This window comes from Salvelinus fontinalis, chromosome 19, assembly GCF_029448725.1.
Source record: "Salvelinus fontinalis isolate EN_2023a chromosome 19, ASM2944872v1, whole genome shotgun sequence".
NCBI classification, from domain to species: Eukaryota; Metazoa; Chordata; class Actinopteri; order Salmoniformes; family Salmonidae; genus Salvelinus; species Salvelinus fontinalis.
In genome coordinates, this window is record NC_074683.1 from 43,284,556 (window position 1) to 43,303,718 (window position 19,163).

The window sequence follows — 19,163 nt, forward strand, 5'->3', positions numbered from 1 at the left end:
ATGTTTACTGCTCCTAAAAGTGATCTTAATTGAAACCCTCAGTGAAACTGTAACCAAACCACGTTCGCACAGACCTTGGGGAAAAAAATATGAGCAATCCTTGCCACGAGTTAAGTTCTTGAACCAAGCATGTCGACAGGTGACTTCTGTAACAAACATAGCATGAATAATAATTTAGTGTAAAACATGTATTTTTATTTATTGCTTCATTTTATTATTTCTTTTTTAAGAATAAACATTGACATAACTGCAAGTAGTAATGTAATATTTGTTTAAATATCCACCAGTGCTAATGTAAAAAAAACATTTTTTTTTTTTTTTTTGTACAACAAAACCTGTCAACATTTCAAGCACATTCCGTTGACACTCTAGTGTAAAGAACATACCATAACACTCAGAAAGTATTTACATCATCACAGCGTTCTGGATCCATCCCATTGGCTATGAGTCCCAATGAAGGAAGAGAATGTGGAGAAAACCACTTTATGCACACGAGAACATGTATTTAAAAATGAACACACAGATTGAAAAGGCATGAATATATCATAAGTGGAAGGTAAGCTTGTGCTTAACCACAGTAACCCGTGTTCTCGCTTGTGTGGAGCCATACAGAGGCCTGAGAGAAAAGGACAGGACAACATGAAATGTAAACCTAAATCAGGAAATATCTTACATGTCTGTGGCCACATCTCAAATGGACCCTTTACCCTATATAGTGCACTACTTTAGGCAAGTTGTGCACTATAGGGAATATATTGCCATTTGAGTTCGATCTGTGTATTCTTATGATTTCCTATTACTATTCACAGTCAAGACAAATGTGGAAAAGTAAACCTATAGCATGAAGAGATGTAACTATGAGGATTCACTGTAAACCAGTCCTCCTCGTGAAATACTTACAGGGTAAAGCAAGGATGATGTCCAAACTAGTTGTTACAGAATGGACCATTTGGAAGTTTCTGGTTCATTTGTATTTGATTTGAAAGCTGCTGCTAAGAGTTTGCTTGTCCACAGAGCACATGTTGTTTATGCATGTACATTTTATATAATTTTTTGAATGTTTTCTAACACATATCTGGAAACAGACTGCCTGATCAAATCCTTGGTTTGCTTTTTTCCCCTTGAAGATTGTTTCCATTCTAAATGTGTTTTCACTTATATTTTGGTCCTTCAACAAAATCTCTCCCCCTCTCCCTCCCTCCCCCTCTCTCTCTTAATACTTTTTTTCCTATAGAAAACAAACTCCAACTGCTTCCTGATGTAGAGTGAGTGAGGGATAGAGGAGGGAAAGAAGAGGGGAAAATGTATTGCAGCTGAACAAAAATTGAAGATTCACCCTCCATTTGTCCACTTTTCTTAAAATGTCGAAGTACACCCTATTCCCAATATAGTGCACTACTTTTCACCAGAGCCATAGAGGGCTGAGATTTAAGATCTGCCCACAGAGTGCATCCAACTAGCTTCTCCCAACTTCAGGAGAACACTACCTAGGCTTACTACTAGCCAGAAACTCAGACAACAGAGATCCCATAGCACCCAGAACAGCACAGACACTGGCCAGTCAACTGAGCTCAATCTCCAACAACCTCCAGCTGGGTATAGAACAAGGGCACACAGCTCTGGTCCAGAGGGCAACAATATCTGCTGCTTTTAGTCCCTGCAGAAGTTGCCAGAGGGCCTGAGTTGCCAGAGGGCCTGAGCTGCCTGAGGTCCTGAGTTGTGCACCCCTGGTATAGACCATCCCTTTAAGAAAAGTCTCTAGTTCATACAGTCTTTAACCATAACAGTCCATACAACACATCAGCAGAAACAGTGATAATCACACCTTACAGTACCTATCCAACATTCCAATGGGATAAATATTTACACTTTCACAGTGCTACATTCTTCCATCAACAACTGGGTGACATATGACATTAAATGCAAATGTAATACTCTATCAGGTCTTATCTGCTACCTAAAGAACGGGTATCCTAGAGAGCATTGCATTTTGTTTGTCATCATTTCAAGTAACGAATATGATTCCAGATGGAGGGAGGCCGGTCTTCCCCCAAAGGAAGACATCCAATGAGCAGCAGATATGCCCACAGCCACCACACCCATTCCAGCAGAGCTCACCCAATCGAGAGAAGGCACTAACAAAGGAGGACGAGCAGGGCGGGGAAAGAGCAACGTTAAGGATAAGGTACCTTGTTGTCCAGCATACAGCTGAGTGTCCCATACAGTTCTACGTGGACGCGCTCTCTCTGCGTTTATCAAGGGTGCTCTGTCTGCGTGTATCCAGGGCACTGTGGAAGACAAACAAACACACACGGATTAGACTGGGCAGTGTGGGTAATAGGCAGCAGAGATCTGGCACTAACTGTACCATGCAAATCCAAGCAACTCAATACACACACAGACCAGACAAGACATACACCTACACCCATACATTCGCACACGATTCCACTAATACGACTCTAATTAGTGATGGCATGCCAAATCACCACGCTCACGCAACCCAATACCTCACACTGCTTTTCTCTCCCTCACACAGACATATGCTGCCAGTCACATTGAGACCAAACACAGTGACTGTCTGTATCCACTAATGTGGCATGTCTCTCTGGGGCAGACATAGCTGGTTAGATGTGTCTGGGAGCCAAATGTCTCTTTCCCTTGGCATTGTATTCCCAGCCTTCATCCTTTTCTGTTTTTAAAGTCTGATTTGCGTGCTCAGATCTCAAATTAGACCTGAATAAATGATTGGAGCCACACTAACGTTTGATGCTGCCGCACAAAGTCTGCAAACTGCCGGTCCTTCGCATAGAGTTCGATGATACGTATCCGGTCCTGGATTTCCTGTGGAAGAAGAGTGGGCGGGGTTAACAGGCTGAGAAAGGTTACATGATAGACAGACGGACATTTTGTCCAATCGGTACAGTAGGTCTATATCCAGACTAGAGGTCGACCGATTACTCGGAATGGCCGATTAATTAGGGCCGATTTCAAGTTTTCATAACAAATCGGAAATCGGTATTTTTGCACACCGATTTGGCCGATTTATATTTTTTAACACCTTTATTTAACTATGCAAGTCAGTTAAGAACACATTCTTATTTTCAATGACGGCCTAGGAACAGTGGGTTAACTGCCTTGGTCAGGGGCAGAACGACAGCTTTTTACCTTGTCAGCTCGGGGATTCAATCTTGCAACCTTACGGTTAACTAGACCAACGCTCTAACCACCTGCCTCTCATTGCACTCCACGAGGAGCCTGCCTGTTACGCGAATGCAGTAAGAAGCCAAGGTAAGTTGCTAGCTAGCATTAAACTTATCTTATAAAAAACAATCAATCAATCATAATCACTAGTTAACTACACATGGTTGATGATATTACTAGTTTATCTAGCATGTCCTGCGTTGCATATAATCGATGCGGTGCGCATTCACGAAAAAGGTACCTAACCATAAACATCAATGCCTTTCTTAAAATCAATGCACAAGTATATATTTTTAAACCTGCATATTTAGTTAATATTGCCTGCTAACATGAATTTCTTTGTGTCACTTCTCTTGCAACAGAGTCAGGGTATATGCAGCAGTTTGGGCCACCTGGCTCGTTGCGAACTGTGTGAAGACTATTTCTTCCTAACAAAGACAGCCAACTTCGCCAAACGGGGGATGATTTAACAAAAGCACATTTGCGAAAAAAGCACAATCGTTGCACGACTGTACCTAACCATAAACATCAATGCCTTTCTTAAAATCAATACACAGAAGTATATATTTTTAAAACTGCATATTTAGCTAAAAGAAATCCAGGTTAGCAGGCAATATTAACCAGGTGAAATTGTGTCACTTCTCTTGCGTTCATTGCACGTAGAGTCAGGGTATATGCAACAGTTTGGGCAGCCTGGCTCGTTGCAAACTAATTTGCCAGAATTTTACGTAATTATGACATAACATTGAAGGTTGTGCAATGTAACAGCAATATTTAGACTTATGGATGCCACCCGTTAGATAAAATAGGGAACGGTTCCGTATTTCACTGAAAGAATAAATGTTTTGTTTTCGAGATGATAGTTTCCGGATTCGACCATATTAATAATGACCTAAGGCTCGTATTTCTGTGTGTTATTATGTTATAATTAAGTCTATGATTTGATATAGCAGTCTGACTGAGCGATGGTAGGCACTAGCATGCTCGTAAGCATTCATTCAAACAGCACTTTTGTGCGTTTTGCCAGCAGCTCTGCTGTTTATGACTTCAAGCCTATCAACTCCCGAGATTAGGCTGGTGTAACCGATGTGAAATGGCTAGCTAGTTAGCGGGGTGCATGCTAATAGCGTTTCAAACATCACTCGCTCTGGGACTTGGAGTAGTTTTTCCCCTTGCTCTGCATGGGTAACGCTGCTTCGAGGGTGGCTGTTGTCGATGTGTTCCTGGTTCGAGCCCAGGTACGAGCGAGGAGAGGGACGGAAGCTATACTGTTACACTGGCAATACTAAAGTGCCTATAAGAACATCCAATAGTCAAAGGTATATGAAATACAAATGGTATAGAGAGAAATAGTCCTATAATTCCTATAACTACGACCTAAAACTTCTTACCTGGGAATATTGAAGACTCATGTTAAAAGGAACCACCAGCTTTCATATGTTCTCATGTTCTGAGCAAGGAACTTAAACGTTAGCTTTCTTACATGGCACATATTGCACTTTTACTTTCTTCTCCAACACTTTGTTTTTGCATTATCTAAACCAAATTGAACATGTTTCAGTATTTATTTGAGGCTAAATTTATTTTATTGATGTATTATATTAACCTGTTGGGGATGGGGGCGCTGTTTAGACTATTTATGCTAATGTGGCTAATTTTTTAAACGGCTTCCCACAAAATCCTTGATCGTACAATATGCATATTATTATTATTATTGGATAGAAAACAGTCTATAGTTTCTATAGGAGTTGAAATTTTGTCTCTAAGTGGAACAGAGCCCATTCTACAGCAATTTCCCTGACATGGAGTCAGATTTGAGAAACGTTGGCCACTTTTCTGAAGTCATTTAAACGGGCACTGTCGTTGCTATGACTATACGGACACTTCTTACGTCTTCCCCTGGATGCCTTTACGTGATGACGATTCCAACGGGCTCGATTGCTCGTTCACAGGCCCTACAAATGAAAAAAACCTTTAGCTAGCAAGTCTTTTCTTGCTGCGTAACGCGCGTGGAAGACACCGACCCTCTCCTGTTCCAAACGTTAGTTTAGCCTGTTATATTTCTCCGGTCATCTTTTCACTCGTTATAGGAGTTACAAACATCACAAAGTAGTTAATTTAAAGCGTTTTATAGCAATTTATATCCGTTTAGTGCGATTTTGGGACATTTATTTTTGCAACGATGTGAAAAGTTGGGCACGCTTTTCAGTTCATCCCGAACGTAGTTGACATTTCCACATGGCAAGAGGACAGCTTTCCACCAAAAGACGATTTCTCCCAAGAAAGGATCCTTTGCCCAAGATACTGATGGAAGAACAGCTCAAGGTAGGACATTTTTATTATGATAAATCGTGTTTCTGTCGAAACATTTTAGTGGCTTAGGACGCCATGTTTTTTGACGTAGCTTCGCTTGGCGCAAACTGTATTGAAAAGTAAGGATAAATTAAAAAATGTAATAACGCAATTGTATTAAGAATTAAATTGTCTATCAATCCCTGTCCACCCTATATTTTTTAGTCACGTTTATGAGTATTTATGTATAAGAGTAGATCACTGTCTAAGTGGCGCAAGGACGTTTTCTTTACCAGCTTGTCTACATTTCACATTGTCTAACCATGATTTTGGTGGCTAAATATAAACATTTTCGATCAAACTGTATATGCATGTTGTAATGTGATGTTACAGGAGTGTCATCGGAAGAATTCTGAGAAGGTTAGTGAAAAAATTAATATCTTTTGGCGATGTTGACTTTTATCGCTCACTTTGGCTAGAATCAATGCTGGGCTGCTAATTGCTATGTGCTAAGCTAATATAACGATTTATTGTGTTTTCGCTGTAAGACACTTAGAAAATCTGAAATATTGTCTGTATTCACAGGATCTGTGTCTTTCGATTCGTGTATGCTGTGTATTTTTACGAAATGTTTGATGATTAGTAGTTAGGTAAACACGTTGCTCATTGTAATTATTCTAGTCCATTTGTGATGGTGGGTGCAATTGTAAACTATGCCATATACCTGAAATATGCACTTTTTTCTAACAAAACCTATCCCATACCATAAATATGTTATCAGACTGTCATCTAATGAGTTTTTTTGTTGGTTAGGGGCTATAAATATCTTAGTTTAGCCGAATTGGTGATGGCTACTGGTGTTGGTGGACAAATAAAAGATGGTGGATTATGCTAATGTGTTTTTAGGTAATAGATGTACATCTTTACATATTGTGTCTTCCCTGTAAAACATTTTAAAAATCGGAAATGTTGACTGGATTCATAAGATCTGTGTCTTTCATTAGCTGTATTGGACTTTAATGTGTGAAAGTTAAATATTTTAAAAAAATATTTTTTTTGAATTTCGCGGCACTGGTTTTTCAGTGGGGGGGGGGGGGGAGTGCCGCTAGCGCCACGCTGATCCTAGACAGGTTAAGTAAAAATAAGTGTTCATTCAGAATTGTTGTTATTGTCATTTTTACAACAACAAAAAAAATATATATATATTTTTTTAAATCAGCTGATTAAGGAGAAGTCTATCTTTAATTATGTGAATAACACTTGTATCTTTTATCTTTTATGAGTATTTCTGGGATTCCTGTGGCTATCTGCAAGATCACTGGATGTTTTGGAATCAAAACATTACTGCACGTAACACGCCAATGTAAACTGAAATTTTTGGATATAAATATGCACATTATCGAACAAAACATACATGTATTGTGTAACAAGATGTCCTATGAGTGTCATCTGATGAAGATCATCAAAGGTTAGTGATTAATTCTATCTATATTTCTGCTTTTTGTGACTCCTATCTTTGGCTGGAAAATGGCTGTGTGTTTTTTTGACTTGGCTCTGAACTAACATAATCATATGTTGTGCTTTCGCTGTAAAGCCTTTTTGAAATCTTACATGATGGTTAGATTAACAAGATGTTTATCTTTCATTTGCTGTATTGGACTTGTTAATGTGTGAAAGTTACATATTTCCCAAAAATATTTTGAATTTCCCGCGCTGCCTTTTCAGCGGAATGTTGTCGAGGGGTTCCGCTAGCGGAACGCCTGCGCTAGAAAGGTTAATCGGTATCGGCTTTTTTTGGTCCTCCAATAATCGGTATCGGCATTGAAAAATCATAATCGGTCGACCTCTAAACCAGACAGTACAGATTAGATTAAGGAATTTAAAGATACGTATGAGAAAATTAGTAGGTAAATATGGAACGGGATCCCACACATTTGCTTCCACCCCACCAGCCTACAGACAGACACACACCTCCTTGGTCAGTTCGCTGTTCTCGTAGATGTGGCGTATCTCCTCACTGCTGAAGTCTGTGGAGGCCTCGGCGCTGGCACTGCTGTAGACCGGAGCCTCTGGGTAGCGGCGGTAGTAGTGGCTGTAGCCCGTCGTGGCCTCACTCTCATACATGGGGTTGTATTTAGTGGCCCTCTCTAGAGACGGGATACTCTCCCCTCGCCTGGGGGACAGAGAGAGAGATCTGAGCTTAGTCTGCTAGTAGGAGAGAAGAGACCGACAAATACATCTGTCTGGTAATTGTTAAAAGGGACTAAACCCTTTGTGTAAGTGAGAGTAGGTTGGAGGGCCGTGGGGAAGAGGACGTTGTATATTTGAAAGGGTAAAGATTAAATCAGTCCCCAAAGAGAATGATGAGGGAGAGAGAAAGGAGTCACTATAGTAGTCTTCTAAAATAATCATCTCTGATCAAGGCTTAAATAGGGGATGTCTTTTTACAGTAAATATATTTAGACAGGTTAAGTCTATAGTAGTATTTACTACTAACATATCACCTGCTGTACTGTACTGACCAGGGATACAGTATATATAAGGTCTCTGGCCTTCTGATAGTGTTAGAGACACCTACACTTTGTTCAGCTCCTAAAGCACACGCAGTCACGTACACGTACCAACACACGTACTGTACACACACACACACAACTCTAACTGCTTATATGACTGGATGGCAGTCACTATCCAATAGGTGATGTACCCGCCATCTGAGAGGCTATGACAAAGAAGGAGTGGTGTGTGTTGACTCACCGTATGGGGTCCTCGGTCTCATCCTTATCGTACTGATCCCGTAGTGTCCTCGCCAGGAAGAAGATCACACCAGATGCCACCAATAGGAAACCTGCTACAGAGGCTATTGCTATGCCGACCACCAGAGGTTCTGACACATACTCCTCACAGTGTTCTCCACGGTACCACCAGTTCTCCCCTACACGACATCTAGAACCATAAGGAACAACTGTTAGTACCACACATACACACACACACACAATTCTCAACATAATGACACCTAGAATCATAATAAACAACTGTTAGCGCAACGCAATAACAGAAACACACACTGAAGTCAATCAATGTACAAGAAAAGTTAATTTAGTGTAAGTGTTTATTTCTTGTTTGTGGGAAGCGGGATTAAACGTTCCATGGAGGGTGTGAACTTCCTCGTTGGCCGTGTTGAGGTCAACAACATCTGGAGTGTTCTGTTTGTTTTATGATGGTGGGTGTGAAACAGCTTCACACATGTTGGCAGACACATCTGCTTATACATACTGCATTTCCATGATGTTGTTTCTGAGACGGCTTTACAGTACGGACATTTATTGGAATTGTGCATTGGTCCTTCAAATAAGAGTGGGGTACGCGAAATTAAAATTCTATCAATTGTAATGAAATTCACACACACACACACACACACACACACACACACACACACACACACACACACACACACACACACACACACACACACACACACACACACACACACACACACACACACACACACTCCTACCTGCAGATGGCCCCCTGTCCAGGTATGATGTCACACTTCCCGTCGTTCATACAGAAGTCTGTCTGCAGTTCACAGATGCTCTGACAGGGCAGACCTTCAACGCTGAAGTAGCCAGCATTACACACACACTCCGCCTCGCTAGACCAGCGGTTCACAGAACACTGGGCAAACTCATTACACGCCTGGAACTTACACGGGTTCGCCTGGTCACCTAGCAACAACAAACAGGACACAGGTGTCAGGGCATTTCCAGTTGACTCCTGATAAGTGCAGACTCTGTTTAAGTTCACCAGTTCATTGCCGTTCACTAGTTCCAATTCAAATAAATTATTTTAATTGCTCTGCATATTTACTTTACGTTTAGTCCCGAATCACAGCATGATCTAGTTTCTCCTTGCATGAAAACAGGGGTATAATACAAAAGATGTAAAAGGTAGCCTCTGTTCTCTAGTTCACACACCCCTACTCGTCAACACCATACAGATGTTGTGTTCCTGGATTCCAGGGTCTGGCTGGTGAGACTGGCTCTTTGTCTTCCGTCTAGATTAAAACCTACCATGAAGAAGGCTTTCGTGCTGAAATGGGTCGGTTGTGCCATGCGTTTAACTTACAATCCATGTAGATATGCTAATGTTAAGGCATTGTAACTCCCCCAAAAAAAACAAAAAGAGTGGGAATAATTCAGAAACGTGTGTCTCCGGTGAAATATGTGGTAATTGTCAACCTTACCTGACTCAACATCCAGTGAGTACTTGTCAATGGCCAGGTTCATAGTTTGGTAGGCTGTGTTAGCGAAGTCTTCCAGGATCAAGTAGACTGCATTGTTGACGCCGCGAGGCATCGGCCTCCCGAACTTCATCCGGCTGTTGACCACGATACTCCCATTCCGGAAGTTCAGGATCTCCAGATTCTGGAAGTTAGTAAGGTTGGACTGGAGGTAGGGGACCAGCTAGAGAGAAAGAGAGAGATAGGGGTAGGAGAGAGAGAGCGAGAGAGGGGTAGGAGAGAGAGCGAGAGAGGGGTAGGAGAGAGAGAGCGAGAGATGGGTAGGAGAGAGAGAGAGCGAGAGAGAGAGAGATGGGTAGGAGAGAGAGAGAGAGCGAGCGAGAGAAAGATGGGTAGGAGAGCGAGAGAGATGGGTAGGAGAGAGAGAGATAGGAGAGAGAAAGATGGGTAGGAGAGAGAGAGAGATGGGTAGGAGAGAGAGAGAGATGGGTAGGAGAGAGAGAGAGCAAGAGAGAGAGAGAGAGCGAGAGCGAGAGAGCGAGAGATGGGGAGGAGAGAGAGAGATGGGTAGGAGAGAAAGAGATGGGTAGGAGAGAAAGAGATGGGTAGGAGAGAGAGATGGGTAGGAGAGAGAGATGGGTAGGAGAGAGAGATGGGTAGGAGAGAAAGAGATGGGTAGGAGAGAGAGATGGGGAGGAGAGAGAGAGATGGGTAGGAGAGAAAGAGATGGGTAGGAGAGAAAGAGATGGGTAGGAGAGAAAGAGATGGGTAGGAGAGAGAGATGGGTAGGAGAGAGAGATGGGTAGGAGAGAGAGATGGGTAGGAGAGAGAGATGGGTAGGAGAGAGAGATGGGTAGGAGCGAGAGAGAGATTAGAATTGGCTATCCAAAATGGGGATATGTGGAGAAATCACTTTGCAAACCTCTACAGCAATATAACAAAGAGCCCAAAACAAAAAGATATACAAGAAAAATTACAAATCCTTGAATTAGCAGTCAGAGACTATCAGAATCCTGTGGATACCCCAATTACAGAAGAAGAAGAATTGGAAAAACTATGCACTCTCCAACCCAAAAAGGCCTGTGGTGCTGATGGTATTTTAAATGAAATGATCAAATATACAGACCACAAAATCAAATTGGCTATACTCAAACTCTTCAACATTATCCTCACTGCAGGTATTTCCCCCGATATTTGGAACCAGGGATTGATCACACCAATCTATAAAAATGGAGACAAATTTTACCCAAATAATTAGAGGAATTTGCGTTAACAGCAACGTGGGGAAAATTCTCTGCAGTATTATAAATAGCAGACTACATCATTTCCTTGACGAACACAACGTCCTGAGCAGAAGCCAGATTGGATTTCTAAAAAATGATCATACAACAGACCACATTTACACCCTCCACACTCTAATTGATAAACAAGTTAACCAAAACAAATGCACAATCTACTCATGTTTTGTAGATTTCAAGAAAGCATTTGATTCAATTTGGCACAAAGGTCTTTTAAACTAATAGAAAGTGGTATTGGAGGGAAAACATATGATTTTATTAAATCAATGTACACTAAAAACAAATGTGCGGTTAAAATTGGCAACAAGCAAACAGACTTCTTCTCTCAGGGGCGGGGAGTGAAACAGGGCTGCCCAATAAGTCTAACATTATTTAACATCTACATTAATGAATTGGCAAAAACATTAGAAGAGTCGGCAGCACCTGGTATCACCCTACACAACACTGAAATCAAGTGTCTGCTGTACGCAGATGACCTGGTGCTGCTGTCTCCCACTAAAGAGGGGTTACAGCAGCACCTAGATCGTCTTCACAGGTTCTGTCAGACCTGGGCTCTGAACCTAAAAACCTAAAAAATCTAAAAAAAAACAAATATAATGATATTCCAAAAAAGGTCCGGAACTAAGGATGACAAATATAAATTATTTGGACACAGTTCTATCAGAACACACCAAAAACTACACATATCTAGGACTAAATATCAGCAACACAGGTAGCTTTCACATGGCTGTGAATGAGCTGAGAGACAAAGCAAGAAGAGCATTCTATGCCATTAAAAAGAACATCAAAATCGAAATTCCAATTAGAATCTGGCTCAAACATGTTCAATCAGTTATAGAACCAATTGCTCTATATGGCAGTGAAGTATGGGGTCCACTCTCTAATAAGGAATTTACTAAATGGGACAAACATCCAATTGAAATATTGCATGCAGAGTTTTGCAAGACTCTATTGCAAGTACAAAGAAAAACTCCAAATAATGCATGTAGGGCAGAATTGGTCCAATACCCCCTCCTCATTCGAATAGAAAAAAGAGCCATCCAATTTTACAACCATCTAAAAACAAGTGACCCTAAAACATTCCATCACACAGCTCTACAATGTCAAGAGATGAAACAAGAGAAGAGTCCCCTCAGCCAGCTGGTTCTGAGGCTCAGTTCACCAACCCAAACCAACCCCATAGAGCCTCAGGACAGCCCTCAGAAAATCTGGCCCAACCAAATCATCACAAAACAAAAAGAAAAATATATCACCTATTGGAAAGACACCTCAAAAAATCAAAGTAAACTTCAATGCTATTTGTCTCTAAACAGACAGTACATGGTGGCAGACTATCTGACCACTGTGACTGATAAAAAACTGAGGAAAACATTGACTAGGTACAGACTCAGTGAGCACAGTCTGGCTATAGAGACCGGTCGTCACAGACAAACCTGGCTGCCCAGAGAGGACAGGCTGTGCTCAATCTGCTCCAGGGGAGCGGTAGAGACAGAGCTGCATTTCCTATTACACTGTGACAAATACTCAGACCTAAGAGAATATTTATTTCCCAAAATTATAATTCAATACAAAGAATTTGAAACTATAAAAGATGAAGAAAAAAATCTAATATTTATTGGGTGAAAAGCCAAAATGCGCAGTTTTGGCAGCCAAATATATGTCCTCCTGCCACAACCTGAGGGACAGCCAGTGAAAAGTGCAAAGTAATGTTGATAATATTTCCCGTTTTGTTTTGTCTTTCATACCAGGTCATGTGTCTTCTCAGTCATGTTGACACTGGTCTACTACTGTTGCTTTAATGTATTGTTGTTCTGATTAATATTGTTGTTGTAGTTGTTGTTAATGGTAATCCCATGTCCACTACTACTATTAGTATTGCTGTTGGTCCCACCATTTATTTATATATATTTTGTATATACACTGCTCAAAAAAATAAAGGGAACACTTTAACAACACAATGTAACTCCAAGTCAATCACACTTCTGTGAAATCAAACTGTCCACTTAGGAAGCCACACTGATTGACAATAAATTTCACATGCTGTTGTGCAAATGGAATAGACAACAGGTGGAAATTATAGGCAATTAGCAAGACACCCCCAATAAAGGAGTGGTTCTGCAGGTGGTGACCACAGACCACTTCTCAGTTCCTATGCTTCCTGGCTGATGTTTTAGTCACTTTTGAATGCTGGCGGTGCTTTCACTATAATTTTAGCATGAGACGGAGTCTACAACCCACACAAGTGGCTCAGGTAGTGCAGCTCATCCAGGATGGCACATCAATGCGAGCTGTGGCAAGAAGGTTTGCTGTGTCTGTCAGCGTAGTGTCCAAAGCATGGAGGCGCTATCAGGAGACAGGCCAGTACATCAGGAGACGTGGAGGAGACCGTAGGAGGGCAACAACCCAGCAGCAGGACCGCTACCTCCGCCTTTGTGCAAGGAGGAGCAGGAGGAGCACTGCCAGAGCCCTGCAAAATGACCTCCAGCAGGCCACAAATGTGCATGTGTCTGCTCAAACGGTCAGAAACAGACTACATGAGGGTGATGAGAGGGCCCGACGTCCACAGGTGGGGGTTGTGCTTACAGCCCAACACCGTGCAGGACGTTTGGCATTTCCCAGAGAACACCAAGATTGGCAAATTTGCCACTGGCGCCCTTGTGCTCTTCACAGATGAAAGCAGGTTCACACTGAGCACGTGACAGATGTGACAGAGTCTGGAGACGCCGTGGAGAACGTTCTGCTGCCTGCAACATCCTCCAGCATGACCGGTTTGGCGGTGGGTTAGTCATGGTGTGGGGTGGCATTTCTTTGGGGGGCCGCACAGCCCTCCATGTGCCCGCCAGAGGTAGCCTGACTGCCATTAGGTACCGAGATGAGATCCTCAGACCCCTTGTGAGATCATATGCTGGTGTGGTTGGCCCTGGGTTCCTCCTAATGCAAGACAATGCTAGACCTCATGTGGCTGGAGTGTGTCAGCAGTTCCTTCAAGAGGAAGGCATTGATGCTATGGATTGGCCCGCCCGTTCCCCAGACCTGAATCCAATTGAGCACATCTGGGACATCATGTCTCGCTCCATCCACCAACGCCACGTTGCACCACAGACTGTCCAGGAGTTGGCGGATGCTTTAGTCCAGGTCTGGGAGGAGATCCCTCAGGAGACCATCCGCCACCTCATCAGGAGCATGCCCAGGCGTTGTAAGGAGGTCATACAGGCACCTGGAGGCCACACACACTACTGAGCCTAATTTTGACTTGTTTTAAGGACATTACATCAAAGTTGGATCAGCCTGTAGTGTGGTTTTCCACTTTAATTTTGAGTGTGACTCCAAATCCAGTCATCCATGGGTTGATAAATTTGATTTCCATTGATCATTTTTGTGTGATTTGTTGTCAGCACATTCAACTATGTAAAGAAAAAAGTATTTAATAAGAATATTTCATTCATTCAGATCTAGGATGTGTTATTTTAGTGTTCCCTTTATTTTTTTTGAGCAGTGTATATACATATATATATATATATATATTTTTTTTTAGATATGTATACTTTGACAATGTAAGTAATAATGAACTTGCCATGTCAATAAAGTCAATTGAATTGAATTGAGAGAGAGCGAGAGCGAGAGCGAGAGAGAGCGAGAGCGAGAGCGAAAGATGGGTAGGAGAGAGAGAGAGATGGGTAGGAGAGAGAGAGCGAGAGAAAGAGCGAGAGAGAGAGCGGCAGAGAGAGCGAGAGAAAGATGGGTAGGAGAGAGAGAGAGAGAGAGAGAGAGAGAGAGATGGTTAGGAGAGAGAGAGATGAGTAGGAGAGCGAGAGAGAGAGAGAGAGAGAGAGAGAGAAAGATGGTTAGGAGAGAGAGAGAGATGAGTAGGAGAGCGAGAGAGAGAGAGAAAGATGGGTAGGAGAGAGAGAGAGAGAGAGAGAGAGAGAGAGAGAGAGAGAGAGAGAGAGAGAGAGAAAGATGGGTAGGAGAGAGAGAGAGAGAGAGAGAGAGAAAGATGGGTAGGAGAGAGAGAGAGAGAGAGAGAAAGATGGGTAGGAGAGAGAGAGAGAGAGAAAGATGGGTAGGAGAGAGAGAGAGAGAGAGAGAGAGAGAGAGAGAGAGAGAGAGAGAGAAAGATGGGTAGGAGAGAGAGAGAGAGAGAGAGAGAGAGAGAGAGAGAGAGAGAGAGAGAGAGAGAGAGAGAGAGAAAGATGGGTGAGAGAAAGATGGGTAGGAGAGAGAGAGAGCGAGAGAGAGAGAAAATACAACCCATATTTATGCTTATTTATTTTAACTTGTGTGCTTTAACCATTTGTACATTGTTACAACACTGTATATATATAATATAACATTTGTAATGTCTTTATTGTTTTGAAACTTCTGCATGTGTAATGTTTACTGTTAATTTGTATTGTTTATTTCACTTTTGTATAATATCTACCTCACTTGCTTTGGCAATGTTAACACATGTTTCCCATGCCAATAAAGCCCCTTGAATTGAATTGAGATGGGTAGGAGAGCGAGAGAGAGAGATGGGTAGGAGAGAGAGAGAAAGAGATGGGTAGGAGAGAGAGAGAGAGAGCGAGAGAGAGCGCGAGAGAGAGTGAGAGAGAGAGAAAGAGAAAGATGGGTAGGAGAGAGAGAGATGGGTAGGAGAGAGAGGGCGAGAGAGAGAGCGAGAGAAAGATGGGTAGGAGAGAGAGAGAGAGAGAGAGAGAGAGAGAGAGAGAGAGAGAGAGAGAGAGAGAGAGAGAGAGAGAGAGAGAGAGAGAGAGAGAGAGAGAGAAAGATGGGTAGGAGAGAGAGAGAGAGAGAGAGAGAGAGAGAGAGAGAGATGGGTAGGAGAGAGCGAGAGATGGGTAGGAGAGAGCGAGAGATGGGTAGGAGAGAGCGAGAGAGAGATGGGTAGGAGAGAGCGAGAGAGAGATGGGTAGGAGAGAGCGAGAGAGAGATGGGTAGAGGAGAGCGAGAGAGAGAGAGAGAGAGACGAGCGAGAGAGCGAGAGAAAGATGGGTAGGAGAGAGAGAGAGAGAGAGAGAGAGAGAGATGGGTAGGAGAGAGCGAGAGATGGGTAGGAGAGAGCGAGAGATGGGTAGGAGTGAGCGAGAGAGAGATGGGTAGGAGAGAGCGAGAGAGAGATGGGTAGGAGAGAGCGAGAGAGAGAGAGAGAGAGAGCGAGCGAGAGAGCGAGAGAAAGATGGGTAGGAGAGAGAGAGAGAGAGAGATGGGTAGGAGAGAGAGAGAGAAATGGGTAGGAGAGAGAGAGAGATGGGTAGGAGAGAGAAAGAGAGACGGTAGGAGAGAGAAAGAGAGACGGGTAGGAGAGAGAGAGAGACGGGTAGGAGAGAGAGAGAGAGAGAGAGAGAGAGAGCGGGAGAGAGTGAGAGAGAGAGCGCGAGAGAGTGAGAGAGAGAGCGCGAGAGAGTGAGAGAGAGAGCGCGAGAGAGAGCGAGAGAAAGGTGGGTAGGAGAGAGAGAGAGAGAAAGATGGTAGGAGAGAGAGAGAGATGGGTAGGAGAGAGAGAAAGATGGGTAGGAGAGAGAGAAAGAGAGAGACGGGTAGGAGAGAGAGAGAGAGAGAGAGAACGAGCGAGAGAGAGTGATAGGAGAGGGCACGAGAGAGTGAGAGAGAGAGCGCGAGAGAGTGAGAGAGAGAGAGCGCGAGAGAAAGATGGGTATGAGAGAGAGAGAGATGGGTAGGAGAGAGAGAGAGAGAGGTAGGAGAGAGAGAGAGAGATGGGTAGCAGAGATAGAGAGAGAGGGGTAGGAGAGAAAGAGAGAGTGATAGAGAGATGGGTAGTAGAGAGAGAGAGAGAGAGAGAGAGAGAGAGAGAGAGAGAGAGAGAGGAGGGTAGTAGAGAGAGAGAGATGGATAGGAGAGAGCGAGAGAGAAAGAAAAATGGGTAGGAGAGAGCGAGAGAGGGAGAGAGCGAGAGAGAGCGAGAGAAAGATGGGTAGGAGAGCGAGAGAGATGGGTAGGAGAGAGAGAGCGAGAGAGAGAGATGGGCAGGAAAGAGAGAGCGAGAGAGCGAGAGAAAGATGGGTAGGAGAGAGCGAGAGAGGGAGAGAGCGAGAGAGAGAGAGATGGGTAGGAGAGAGAGAGAGAGCGAGCGAGAGAAAGATGGGTAGGAGAGCGAGAGAGATGGGTAGGAGAGAGAGAGCGAGAGAGAGAGATGGGTAGGAAAGAGAGAGCGAGAGAGAGCGAGAGAAAGATGGGTAGGAGAGCGAGAGAGATGGGTAGGAGAGAGAGAGAAAGAGATGGGTAGGAGAGAGAGAGAGAGAGAGCGAGAGAGAGCGCGAGAGAGAGTGAGAGAGAGAGAGAGAGAAAGATGGGTAGGAGAGAGAGAAGATGGGTAGGAGAGAGAGGGCGAGAGAGAGAGCGAGAGGGAGAGATGGTAGGAGAGAGAGAGAGAGAGAGAGAGAGAGGGAGAGGAGGAGAGAGAGAGAGAAAGAGAGAGAGAGAGAGATGGTAGGAGAGAGAGAGAGAGAGAGAGAGAGAGGGGTAGGAGAGAGAGAGAGAGAGAGAGAGAGAGAGAGGGAGGAGATGGGTAGGAGAGAGCGAGAGATGGTAGGAGAGAGCGAGAGAGAGATGGGTAGGAGAGAGCGAGAGAGAGATGGGTAGGAGAGAGCGAGAGAGAGATGGGTAGGAGAGAGCGAGAGAGAGATGGGTAGGAGAGAGAGAGAGAGAGATGGGTAGGAGAGAGCGAGAGAGAGATGGGTAGAGGAGAGCGAGAGAGAGAGAGAGAGAGAGAGCGAGAGGGGGGAGATGGTAGGAGAGAGAGAGAGAGAGAGGTAGGAGAGAGAGAGAGAAATGGGTAGGAGAGAGAGAGAGATGGGTAGGAGAGAGAAAGAGAGACGGTAGGAGAGAGAAAGAGAGACGGGTAGGAGAGAGAGAGAGAGAGAGAGCGGGAGAGAGTGAGAGAGAGAGCGCGAGAGAGTGAGAGAGAGAGCGCGAGAGAGTGAGAGAGAGAGCGCGAGAGAGAGCGAGAGAAAGGTGGGTAGGAGAGAGAGAGAGAGAAAGATGGTAGGAGAGAGAGAGAGATGGGTAGGAGAGAGAGAAAGATGGGTAGGAGAGAGAGAAAGAGAGAGACGGGTAGGAGAGAGAGAGAGAGAGAACGAGCGAGAGAGAGTGAGAGGAGAGGGCACGAGAGAGTGAGAGAGAGAGCGCGAGAGAGTGAGAGAGAGAGAGCGCGAGAGAAAGATGGGTATGAGAGAGAGAGAGATGGGTAGGAGAGAGAGAGAGAGGTAGGAGAGAGAGAGAGAGAGAGAGAGAGAGAGAGACATGGGTAGCAGAGATAGAGAGAGAGGGGTAGGAGAGAAAGAGAGAGTGATAGAGAGATGGGTAGTAGAGAGAGAGAGAGAGAGAGAGAGAGATGGGTAGTAGAGAGAGAGAGATGGATAGGAGAGAGCGAGAGAGAAAGAAAAATGGGTAGGAGAGAGCGAGAGAGGGAGAGAGCGAGAGAGAGCGAGAGAAAGATGGGTAGGAGAGCGAGAGAGATGGGTAGGAGAGAGAGAGCGAGAGAGAGAGATGGGTAGGAAAGAGAGAGCGAGAGAGCGAGAGAAAGATGGGTAGGAGAGCGAGAGAGGGAGAGAGCGAGAGAGAGCGAGAGAAAGATGGGTAGGAGAGAGAGAAAGATGGGTAGCAGAGAGAGAGAGGGGTAGGAGAGAGAGAGAGCGAGAGAGAGATGGGTAGTAGAGAGAGAGAGAGAGAGAGATGAGTAGTAGAGAGAGAGAGAGAGAGAGAGAGATGAGTAGTAGAGAGAGAGGGAGATGGGTAGGAGAGAGAGAGCGAGAGAGAGAGATGGGTAGGAGAGAGAGAGAGAGAGAGAGAGAGAGATAGAGAGAGAGAGAGCGAGAGAAAGATGGGTGAGAGAGCGAGAGAAAGATGGGTAGGAGAGAGCGAGAGAGAGATGGGTAGGAGAGAGCGAGAGAGAGATGGGTAGGAGAGAGCGAGAGAGCGAGAGAGCGAGAGAGAGGGAGATGGGTAGGAGAGAGAGAGCGAGAGAGAGAGAGAGCGAGAGATGGTTAGGAGAGAGAGAGCGAGAGAGAGAGAGAGATGGGTAGGAGAGAGCGAGAGAGAGCGAGAGAGAGAGAGAGAGAGAGAGAGAGATGGGTAGGAGAGAGCGAGAGAGATGGGTAGGAGAGAGCGAG

General features: G+C 44.1%; 1 protein-coding gene across 1 annotated transcript in view; it reads right to left on the reverse strand.

Annotated features, from left to right (window-relative positions):
* Positions 1-209: 209 nt before the first annotated feature.
* The window catches only part of LOC129816779 (interphotoreceptor matrix proteoglycan 2-like), a 34,831-nt gene continuing 15,877 nt past the window's right edge, over positions 210-19,163 (reverse strand). Inside the window, exons 9-14 of the mRNA XM_055871665.1 lie at positions 9,737-9,956; positions 9,008-9,218; positions 8,248-8,436; positions 7,465-7,666; positions 2,762-2,841; positions 210-2,288 (exon numbers count right to left, since the gene is read on the reverse strand). Of these exons, the coding sequence (XP_055727640.1) occupies positions 2,228-2,288; positions 2,762-2,841; positions 7,465-7,666; positions 8,248-8,436; positions 9,008-9,218; positions 9,737-9,956 (963 nt within the window). The 3' untranslated portion in view covers positions 210-2,227. The remainder of the gene's footprint in view (positions 2,289-2,761; positions 2,842-7,464; positions 7,667-8,247; positions 8,437-9,007; positions 9,219-9,736; positions 9,957-19,163) is intronic.